Genomic DNA, 11297 nt, shown 5'->3' on the forward strand with positions numbered 1-11297 from the left:
CACACACACACACACACACACTCTCTCTCTCTTCATTGCCTGCACAGATGTCTGTGTCACTGGGCTTCACTATGTCATGGCTGTCACAGCACAATTCTCCTTTGAGTGACTTTTCCACTAGACTGTGAGCTCCACCAGAGCTGGGACCAGTGTCCCCAGGGCTCAACGGCGGCCTGGTTACAAAGTAGACAGTAAGTATTTGTTGAATGAGTGAAAGAACGTACCAGTATAAAATGATCGAAACAAGCCTGCTCACCATTTCACTGGCTATCAGTTGAGTGGCCACAAGGCATCCGCGTGGTCGGTACGTCCCGGAGTCTGAGACTGCCTGGCCGAAGCAGCCAGGGTGGAGGGAGTTAACATGCTCCTTCTGTCCCCCAGGCCTGCTCTCCATGGCCAACTCCGGCCCCAACACCAATGGCTCCCAGTTCTTCCTGACGTGTGACAAGACGGATTGGCTGGATGGCAAGCACGTGGTATTTGGGGAGGTCACAGAAGGCCTGGATGTCTTGCGGCAGATTGAGGTAGGTGGCCGTCCGGGCCCTTGTGCACAGCCTCATGGGAGAGCTGGAGTGGGCTCCCTGTGGCCTGGAGAGAGGGGCCCCGGCGGCTCCCAGGAGGAGGCTGCCTCTGCTCTGGCCTGCTGACGGGGGTGTCCCTGAGCCTGCCTTTAACCTCACCCTCCCTCTCCCGGTTTCTCCTCTTCTTCTGTTCCACCTGCAAAGGCCCAGGGCAGCAAGGACGGGAAGCCAAAGCAGAAGGTGATCATCGCCGACTGTGGGGAGTACGTGTGAGAGGCGCTTTCTCTGCACTGCGCCTGCGTGTCCAGGAGCCGTTCGCCCAGGAACCAGCACCTGAGGGTCCCCTTAAGCAGGGGTCTGTCATGGCCCTTCTTGGGGTCAGCTTGGAGCAGTTCCCCTGCAGGCGTGGCCTGGGCTTCCTTTGGCTCTTTGCCAAGTGTGCCTGTGGGCCCAGGAGCCAGCCCTGGCACCACCTCCCCACTGTGCATGGCCTGTCCAGGCCTTCGCTGCCAGGGCCTCTCCTGGACCCACCAGTGTGGCTCCTGAACGTTTCTTATGGTAAAATCTTAGTTTGTTTTACCAGATATAATAAATGCCAGAAAAGTCTTTTCTCTCTTGAGGCCTTCACTGGTTGCATGAGGCCCATTCACATTATGGAGGGTAATCTGCTTTACTTCAGTTCTACTGATTTAAATGTTAATCACATCTGAAAAATACCTTCACAGCAACATCTGGACTGGTGTTTGACTAAAAACTGGACACCATGGCCTAGCCAAGTTTATACATAAAATTAACCAATAAATCCCCAAAATATTTACTACCTGAATCTTTACAGAAAGTTTGCTGACCCCTGAATGAGACAAATGGTCCCACCCCATACTAAGTTCACAGTCTGGTCCTACTGTGTGCAGTCTCTGCTTGGAGCTCAAGGCGGGCTGGCTTCTCCACTCCCGCTCCATGTTCTGGTTGGCCAGGTGGCTTTAAAGATCCTTCACTTGCAGAAGGTTCTGAGCAGGAACAGCCCTGTAGCCACTGGGCACCTCCCTCCCTGTGGGTTGGGTTGCTCAAGCCATTCAGAAGCCACTGGGCTGGGCTTTTTCATCTTCAGTTGAGATCCGGATGAACCAGCAGGCAGAAGAGGCCTGCTGCCCCTCCCAAGGCTCTGCCGGGGTGTCCATGGGTGTTCTGTCACTGTGTCCACACCAGAACCCTGTACAGAGGTAAACCAAGGCTCAGGGGACATGATTGCAAAGGTCACCCAGGACAATGTGGCAGAGCTGGGACAAGAAGCTTGGCCCAATCTCCCCGTCCTCCCCCACCCCATCATAATAGAGTGCTGGGAATTTTACTGGGCTGCTCTAGGCTCAGTCCACAGCAGGGAGGCCCAAGGCTCTGGGGGGAACATAATCATGGTCCCCATGATTGGTCTGGACCCTTGTGGGGCAACTCGAGGAGATGGGGCCCGACTCTTCCAGACAGGAGAAAGGCCCCAGAGCTTGGGGAGCAGTAACCTAGCCGCCTAGTTCAGCTACTCAGCACACCAACCCCCCTCACTCAGAAGGGCTCTGTGGGAAGTGAACCCCTGGGGCGCTGTGGGGCCTTTGCTGCAACCTGAAGGGCAAAGCTGCTTTCCTGGGCCTGCGTGGCTCCTGTCTAAGGCGGCCTCCTTGTCCACGTTCTCGTTGTTCCCGCACCAGGACTGAGGACATGGGGCTCGGTTTTGCCGATTTATTCCCTCACTACCTCCTTTAGGGCTGAGCCCCGTCCATGTGCTGCTCTGATGGCTGCACGAAGGAAGAGACCTGGGGTTGTGGCCCCAGGATCAGTCCTGGAGTTTCCTCTCTAACCGCACTTCTGCCTCCAGACGCTGCTGGCACAAGACATTCGTCAGAGTCATGGCAGCCTCCCCACAACCCTCTGAGGAAGGGATTGTGGGACCTGATTTTTAATGGTGAAAACTGAGTCTTGTAGAGTTCAGGTGATAGAAAACTCAAGGGCATGTTTTTAAAAAATATTTATTAACAGGGAAATTTTCACTAATAAAGTGGCAAAGCATATCTCAAGCACTTTATATAGTACAGTATGATACCAATTTTGTTAAAATACTTATCTATAATATGTAAACATCTATATATGTATATCCTATGAAAAAAATGAAATAAATTCACAAATATCAATAGTGTGTTTATCTGAATTATAGGACTATGGTGATTTGAATTGTATTATTTATATATATATATATATTTTTTTTTTTAACTTTTCCTCCAAACTTGCATTATTTTTGTAGTAAACGAAAAACACATTTAAAAGAAGTGGGTCAAGGGCTTGCACATGGTCTTTTCCTTAAGTAGGAAAACCTGTGACAGACAACCCCTTGTTGAAACTGCTGAAAGCGGCACTTGGTGGGTGCTGAATGCCCTCAACAGGACAGTGAGACCCCCGTGTTTCTGGAACACAGCAAAGTTTCAGGACCCTGACCACTGTGGGCAAAACTGGGCACTTGCCTCAGGCCCTTCGAGCACTGGAGAATTCAAGTCCTGCCCTCAAAGGTTTGCAGTGTGTAAATATTTTACAGAAAAGCACAGCTCTGAAATAAATAACCATCACCCACAAAACACATTCCAGGAGGAGGTTTAGAGGACAAGCATGGAAGGGGCTCAAAATTTGCAAATTCATTTGTAATTATATGAGCAGGCACCAGAAACCAGTTAAGCATTTATAAGCCAGACATTGTCCTAAATGGTTATGCACATATCTGATCTTTATAATAGCTTGGAAGGAAGAACCAATATCCTGCTCTACTGAGGAGGAAGAACCAAGATTCAAATCCATTTGGCTCCAAAAATCTGTACCCTTCCTCGGCTGCCTCTTTCCTATTTATTTATTAGAGATTTTTCTAGAACATGTTTCCCTACACCGTAGATCACAATGAACACTATCATTCTGACAACTTGGTCTCAAGGCCAGGATTCAACTGTAAATACCAAGTCTATTGTGCATTTCTCCTTAGCCTGTTTACCCGTGTCCTCCCTGTCAACTGTCATTGATTTCTCATTGTTGTCAGTGGGTCTGACCACCCTTATTTATCCTTCTGGTCTGGTGTGACCAGATAACCAAGCCACGTCCTGAGCAAAAGAAAGGGAAATGGTGGCATCTGTGCTGCGTAGCAGCCAGGCTGGGCCACCCATTGCTGCTGCCATGTTTGGCTCAGCAAATAGATAACTCATGGAATAAAACACATGGGCTTTGTGTCCACAATAGTTTCACTGCTCAGGGCTTTTTTTTATTTGATTTAATTTAGTGACTAGATCTCAGAAGTTGCTGATGGCCAGGTAGGTAAGCAATGAGTTTTTCAATTGTTCTTCAGGAAAAAGGAGGATTGCAATTCCATTCCTACTGTGTGTAGATTGATAAGGAAGGTGTACTCAGTATCTACAAACCTTTGGGTAATTTGACAGACATTCCTGGTGTACCCCTCCCTACGCCAGGCCATTGACTGGGTACTTGAGATACCAGGGGAAATAAAAAACTTAGTTGTCAAAAAAATGGCTAATTTTAAATTTATAGTTACCTAAAAGACAATCCTTGATGTTGGGAAGAGATCTGTTAGGTAAGTACTAGAATGGCAAACAGGTTCCATGTTACGTGCCAATTTGTGATGGCCACCTGATTCATGACTCAATCTTGACAGCCACCTGAGCTCTGTGTTCAGGGTTATGAGGCTGTATCTGGGCTCAGTGTGAGAAAGGGTCAGCAGACACAGATTCCCTGGCTGAAAGCCTTTTGGAGATCAGAAAATTCCTCACCTTCATCTTAAAGATGGGAAATTAGGCCCAGAGAAGGAAGCCACCTATTAGGTGTCTTAACATTGAGGCCAGAGCTTAGATCCCTACACTGATGGGGAACTTACTACGTCCTTCAAGATAGTCTGGACCAGCCCCCTGTGTCCTTGGGGAGGTCTCTTCCTCTGTACTCTCTCCTCGAGTCCCTCCCAGGTCCAGGTGGGGGGACTCCTGGCCCGCAGCATGACCCCAGCCTCCACCCCAGCTCCAGACCTGCTCTCCGGGAGCTTGTGCTCAGGGTGCAGAGTGAGTTCCAGGGATGCGTGTCCTTGGGCACAGGGGTCATTCTGCCTCTGGGCTGTGCCTGTGGGTTGGGGCAGGCCCAGGATCTGCTATTAACGACACAGTATTTCAGGGTTCAGGCAGCTGGACTCTGTCTGCTCCAGCAGGTAAATTATAGGCTTAGCAAGTCAGAAATCAAATAAACACTCCAACTGCCTCTGCTGCTCCAAGGAGAACAGTGGTTTCCGGGAACTTCCCCACCCAGCTCAGCCTAATTACCGCCTGTCACTCCCCTGGGACAGGGGCCTTTTCTTTGGCTCAGAGGCCCCAAGAAACAGGATGGGGCTCCTGGGCACAGGATGACAGCCTGCTCTTACCTCCTAGACTCTAGTAGACGCTGACCCTCTCCCCACGCCTGGCCAGAGGCGGCCCAGGCACCGTGCTCTGGGAGGAATAGACTGCTCCTTAGCATGGCAGGAGCAGGAAACCAGTTCAGTTCACCTCTGAATGGCTGCTGGCTGTCTAAAGTTTTGTGTTAGTGTCTTGAGACCCTGTCCAGGTTCAGTGGAAAAAGTGCCCAGGTTGATTGCTCATGGCCATGGGCAAGGGTGTAGGTGGTGTGGCATCTATGCTGGGTCTGCCAGGACCACTCACTGCATAAGTGGTCCTTGCTTCTGTCTCAATGCTGAGCCCCACGTGGAGACGCACGGGAACTGGAAGGCCCCAAGGCTCTTTGCTTCTCTGGGGGTCACACCCCTTCCCCAGGCAGAAGAAGGGAAGGCCCAGAGCATGAGGCCCATCCAGCTTGTTCTTTTGCTAATGTTCTAACTGGCAGTGAGCCAAGTTAGGAACCCAGTAATACACTGCACTGAGGGCGTGCACGTGTCTAGCTACGCCCCAGAAATGCAGGGTTGCTCTGGGAAAGGGCAGACCCTGCTCCCACACCCAAACCCTGTGGTGAGCGATGCAGAGCCCAGCCAGCCACACTTACGCTCCAGAAGCAACTCAGACCTTTCCATAGCGGCCGCAGTGTGGGCCAGGATGGCCAGGGACAGGTCCTAAGATAGGCAGTCAGCACACCGGGGCTGCTGTGTGCAGCAGGCTCTACAGGGTGGAGTGGGACAAGCCGCAGTCCCAGGGGAGAGGCAGAGGAGCCTGTACAGGACCAGACCCTAGCTGGACATGGGCAAAGGGATGAGGTACCCCCAGCAGCCGCGCCAGAACCGTGATGGCATCTGAGGGTCTCTTGAGCCTGGAGAGGGGCCTGAGCCAGGCGGAGGCACTGCAACATCTCAAGGGCAGGGCCTCAGTGGCAGCCGCAGGCCTTGACCACCATATTGCGGTGCTTGCGCAGGATGACGTTGTTGCTGCTGTCATAGTAGAGCACGGAGGTGGCGCTCAGCTTGGTGGGCGCGCAGCATGCCTTGGGGACTGCGTCTGGCTTCATCAGGTGCACCTGGCCAGAGAGGGGGTGGCGGGCAGAGGCATGAGCGAGCGCGGTGGCCTTCTCCCAGGACCCGCCCGCCCAGGTCCCCAGCTCCTGCCTGCCCCTGGGGCCGCCACGCTCCAGCCAGAAAAGGTGGCACGTGCACACATGACCCGGTCCTGCCCTCCTTGACCCCTTCCCTGCCCCGAGGCCCTCAGAGCACCACCTGGGCACCCACCTGCTCGCTGCCACATCCACGCCCCTCAGACCTGAGGACCCTGCTGGCCCCCAAACACGGTGCACCTGGCGACTGGCCCCTCTGCCGGGTGCCCCTGAAGCACTGAGCCTCTGGGGGCCCCTCCGCGGCTCCCTCTTCTCTGTGCTTCTGTAACGCCCCTGATCCTGTCTTGTCCGCCTGCGCTGTTTATTCTCTTTCCCCTCCTCCTCTCTGTGAGCCGAGAGTCCACGGAACGGGATCAGCCTAGGATTCTAGGCTCCCCTGGGGCGTTCAACACCGTTATTTCTCAAAGCACTTTTCACCCCTCATAACAACTTCCAAGGTAAGTATTACCCTGGGAGACGAAGAAACAGGGCACACAGGCCACGTGACCTGTGGCAGGACTTGGACCTGGGTGTCGCGATCCCGCTCCCTCCTAAACAGCTTTCCCACCAGAAAAGAGCCCGACTGAGGGAGCTATTTCAGCCTCCAACAAACATTTCTCCTGGGACGTGGCAGGATGAGCTGCGTTTGCACTGGACTCCTCATCACAGACGGGCCCTGAAGGCAGCCCCGAGCTCTCGGGGGCAGGAGAGAAAAGGAAACCGGCTTCCGTCTGTGTGTGCTGTGGCTGCTCCGAGGGCCCAGGCCCGCCCGGCCCTCACGGAGGCTGCTGAGCAGGACCTGGGGAGGCTGGCTGAGGGGGGCCTGTTCGGCAGCCTGGCTCCCACTCCCCAGTGCCCGGCCTTGTCCTGCAAGCCCCAGCTCCGAGCCAGCCTGCCAGGACGTCAGTGGGTACTGGGCTGGGTTGGGGCCCAGGACTTCTCTGCAGCACGCTGGGGAAGCTGAGGCCTCTTTGAGGATGTCCAGCCAGAATGGGACATGGGGGCCACTGCCACTGCACAGGTGCTGTCTGGGCTTGGCATTCATAGGCCCACAGGAAAAAACCAGGTGGTGTGCCAGCCATGGGGCTCTAAGTGGCTGGAAACCAGGGAGGGCCTCTCCTGAGTTGGGACACTGAGAGAGAAGTCCTGCACCACAGGGGTGCTGCCATTCTGCGGCTCCATCCTAGACCAGAGCTTTATCAGAGCAGCGACAGAAAGAGGAACAGCCTTTTATTCCATCTGGCACCAAACAGATTGAGTTGTGGAGTCTAATGTGCCATTCCATTGAATTTGCTTTTGAGCCACCAGGAGACCAATCAGAGGTTCTGTGACTTTGGGTACATTTCGCTCCTTTTGGGCCTCAGTATTCTCCTCTGCCAAATGGGTATAATGGTACTTTTCTCATGTCCAACACAAATATATCTCGGACACGTGCCGTGTGCCTGCCGCACCAGGATGGGGAACACAGAAATGTCCCCGACATGGTCCCTGTTCCCATCCTCGGAGGGAAGGAAGGGGACACGGGGAACACTCCAATTGACAGCCAGGTCCCCTGGGAGCGGCACAACAATCACAGCCCTGAGTTTCTCCAAGGAAGGCGGCCCCTGGGGGCCAGCAAATCCCACTGGACGTTAAGAGAGGAGGTGTTACAGGGCCGAAGCCTCTTTCGTTATAATCCTTTACTTTCACCGTAAGCATCACCTTGACAGCCTTTTACTGGGTAAACACAAGGCTGGAAATACTAGGAACTAGGGCGTCTAGGGAAACATTCTAGAAAACAGTCTCAACACAGCAAACATTTAACCTGAGCCAATAAGCAGCAGCAGTGACATTCCTCACAGACACTATTTTTCGGCATCACAAGTTACCCCAGACACCAGGGCATCAAAAGCCACAACATCTGTGGAAACACCAGGAGCTGGGAGGACCAGGAGAAAGAGCCAGCGGGGAGCAAACGGAAGGCGGAGCCCAAGCCCAGAGCTGCGCCGGCTCACGGGCACACGGGTGACGCTCCCTGCACACGCCATGACGAGGGTGGGTGAACACACACACCTGTCTCTCACCCCATGTGCCTGTGCCACAGGAGGTGAAACACACCAGTGTGAACAGGTACACGTGTTCAGAGCACACAGGTGCCCAGGTGGGATGCGTGTGTGTGCTTATGTGTTCTGTATGTGTGTGCTTATGACCACAAGCGGATTGTCTATATGCGTGTGGGCTCCACCACACGTACCTGCATCCCCACACACGTGTGTGCACGTGTGTGTGTGTGCACTTGTGTGTGTGTGTGTGTGTGTGTGTGTGTGTGCACCAGCATGAGTCTGCATACACAGCGTGGCCACACAGGGGCCAGCATGTGCACAGGTGTGGGATTTAACCACATGTGCACGCAGTGAAGGTTCCAAACAGAGAAAGCTCCCGGACCCAAGCAGGTGCTCCCATCACCTCTTCGCTGTCCGAGGCCCTCTCCTCAGCACACCCTCCCCCCGGGGTCCAGGCAGGACGGCGAGGTACTGACCAGGGACTGCAGGATGGCGTGGTTGGTGGCGTTCATGCAGGAGTCCAGTGGGAAGGAGCACTCCCCCTCACAGTAATAGGCGGAGTAGCCTTGGGGGGCGATGACCCAATCCTGGGGTGAAGGGGGAGAATGGAAGAAGGTGAGTCCCATCATGTGGGCCCTCCCGAGCCCCCTGTCCAGCACCTGTCACAGGACGACTCAGGGCTGCCCCTTACCCTCCCTCAGCCTCAGGGCCCATCAAGCCACCCTCGGGCCATCCGGGGCCGCCCCCCCTGAGGCCTGACATCCACCTGAAGACCCTCAGCAGGTGGACTGGAAACGAGCTCTGTCCCTTCACCGGCCATCAGCACTCAGCTCATCCTCCCAGCCTGCCCCCCACCCCCACCCCCACGTCTCCCGTAGCTGCCCTCGTCACAGCAAAGGCACAAAGGCACTGCCACCCTGGCCTCGGTTTCCCTGTTGGAGCTCTGACATTTAATGGCTCAGGATTCAGATTGTGTCCATTTTTATGGTTTTAACCAGAAAACACTTTCTCACTATAAAAGTAACATGGAAAACGCAGAAGAAAGTAATACATGGGAAAATGGAATTCCCCATAATTCTACCTCCTCCTGGAGATACTCTTACGATCTTCAGGTGGGGATGGTCATTTAAGAAGAAGAGGAGAGTGGAAATTACCAGCCAGCCGAGGTCCTGGAAGCTGACATAGAGCTCGTGCCGACGGCAAACCTGCCGGCCGTGGGAGCCGTGGGTGTCATCTGCAGGGGACAGAAGGTGCGAGGTCTTTTCTGAGGTCCTGCTCTGTGCAGCTACCACAGCGGACTCCCAGGGCAGTGGATGCCCTGATGGGCACATTTGTGAAATAAATGGACGATGGAAAACTAAACCACTTGGTCTCATAAAGCCCATCCCTGCAGCTCTGCTGATGCCATGACCCAGCTCAGGAACCTTCCATGGCTCCTGATGGCCCCCGATGGCTCCCGAGTAACCTCACGCTCAGCTCCGCCTCCCCTGACTTTCAGCCTGTGGGCCTATTGATGCTCCAATAAACAGCCCAGGGGACGGACCCTCCGCCATCAGGCTGCGGCACCTCCTTTCCGCCTGAGACACCTCACCTCTCCTGCCACACCCATTCCACAGGTCAAGTGGCGCACACTGAGGCCAGCCACAGCGTCGACTCCCAGGCAGGAAAGGGGGGCACGTAGTGGGGTCAGGACCATCCCTGATCCCAAGGGGCTCAGACTGGTCGGGAGACCTTCGCCTAAACAACTATGCATCCCACAGCCACAGGGAGCCTGGGGAAGAACCAGGGGCCACCAGGGCGGTGCTGCCTGGAGGAAGAGGCACTGATTCTGGTAGAGGCTTCTGGGAAGGCCTGGTGAGCCAGGGGAGGGCAGAGAAGGGACTTTTGGGTGGCAGGGAGGCCTGAGACACAGTGTAGCTGGTCCCCAGGGGCATGGGGCAAAGGGGGGTGTCAGGAAAGGTGGCTGGAGGGTGACCATTGGCTTGGACCCTACTGAGGGGTAGAGGGTTCTGTCACCACCACTGGTTCTCGGCCAAAAGCCTGTGGGCTCAGACCCGGGCCAGCCCCGGACCTCACCAAAGATCCCTGGGAGCTTGTTCAGCTGCGGCAGCTCGTTGGTTTTTTTTGGCAGCCTCTTCCTCAGGGGCCTCACTGCCCGAGGGGCTCGGACAGGGCTGGGGCTCGCCCTGAAAAACGTGACCATGAAAGGCTGTTTGGAGCGTGGTGCCCGTTGCCCCAGCAGACCGGCCAGGCCAGGATCCACACTGTGCCCTGAGACAGAGAGAGGAGAGAGGGCGGTCACTCAAGGGCAGCGGCCCTACACTCAAGGGCGGTGGACACAGGAGCATGGGGGCTGAGGACCTGAGGGGGACCCACTATGCCTCAGTTTCCTCATCTGAAGACCAGAGTCCCCAGTCCAGCCCCTGCCCCCAGGCAGGCAGGTCTGAGGGTGATGGTGGAAGGAGGGCTGGTGAACCGCAGGGTCAATGTTGGTGACAATCATGTACACTGCCATTTGTGAAACATTGTACCGGTTTTAATGTCATTTCACAGTGATGGTCTCACTTGTCTTTACAGTAATCCTGGACCTCATATGTCACCGAGAACCTTCAGAGTCACTCCACAATGGCCCAGAGCCACACAGTCAGGGACTCTGAGAACCAGGGCTCCCACCTGGGTCTGAGGACTCATAGGCCCGAGGTCTACCCCAGCCACCCATACTTTCTGGAGATGTTAATGTAGGATTGATAACACCCAGCTGACTGGAGCAGCTGCCGGGGCTTGGCGAGCGCTTGCTCTGATGAACAGTGTGCAAAAGCAGGCGCTTACTGTTCCCTGAGGCCATAAATGAGACACCAGGCTCCTGGGGTAGAGACACTGGATCAAAGTCCCAGAGCCCAAGTTCTTATTCACAAGGTCTGGTTAGTGGCTAAAAAAAGAAAGAAAGAGAGGGCTGCAGGCAGGGACATGATTGGGGCCTGGGCCCTAGGAGCAGTGAGGCCTATAAAAATGGGATTTTAGGGCCGGCCGAGTGGCTCAATGGTTAAGAACTGGATTGGGACACCAGAGGGCCCCGGTTCGGATCCCACATATGAGGGCCAGTGACACTGCCCTCCACAGCTAAGATGCTGAACAACAGCTC

General features: G+C 54.8%; 2 protein-coding genes across 5 annotated transcripts in view; one reads left to right on the forward strand and one right to left on the reverse strand.

Moving 5' to 3' along the window:
* The window catches only part of PPIE (peptidylprolyl isomerase E), a 29268-nt gene extending 28141 nt beyond the window's left edge, over window positions 1–1127 (forward strand). For 3 of the 4 annotated variants that reach the window (XM_019658029.1, XM_019658048.1, XM_019658039.1), the window contains exons 9-10: window positions 382–524; window positions 726–1127. In XM_019658029.1, coding sequence (XP_019513574.1) covers window positions 382–524; window positions 726–794 — 212 coding nt within the window. In that variant the 3' untranslated portion in view covers window positions 795–1127. Of the gene's footprint in view, window positions 1–378; window positions 525–725 lie in introns of all 4 variants that reach the window. The other variant, XR_002125688.1, reaches the window with a different exon arrangement.
* A 107-nt stretch (window positions 1128–1234) lies between these two features.
* LOC109390927 (bone morphogenetic protein 8B) overlaps window positions 1235–11297 on the reverse strand; it is a 57005-nt gene continuing 46942 nt past the window's right edge. Inside the window, exons 4-7 of the mRNA XM_019658015.1 lie at window positions 10232–10426; window positions 9310–9389; window positions 8632–8742; window positions 1235–6041 (exon numbers count right to left, since the gene is read on the reverse strand). Of these exons, the coding sequence (XP_019513560.1) occupies window positions 5892–6041; window positions 8632–8742; window positions 9310–9389; window positions 10232–10426 (536 nt within the window). The 3' untranslated portion in view covers window positions 1235–5891. The remainder of the gene's footprint in view (window positions 6042–8631; window positions 8743–9309; window positions 9390–10231; window positions 10427–11297) is intronic.

The sequence above is a fragment of the Hipposideros armiger genome, unplaced genomic scaffold (assembly GCF_001890085.2).
Source record: "Hipposideros armiger isolate ML-2016 unplaced genomic scaffold, ASM189008v1 scaffold_10, whole genome shotgun sequence".
NCBI classification, from domain to species: Eukaryota; Metazoa; Chordata; class Mammalia; order Chiroptera; family Hipposideridae; genus Hipposideros; species Hipposideros armiger.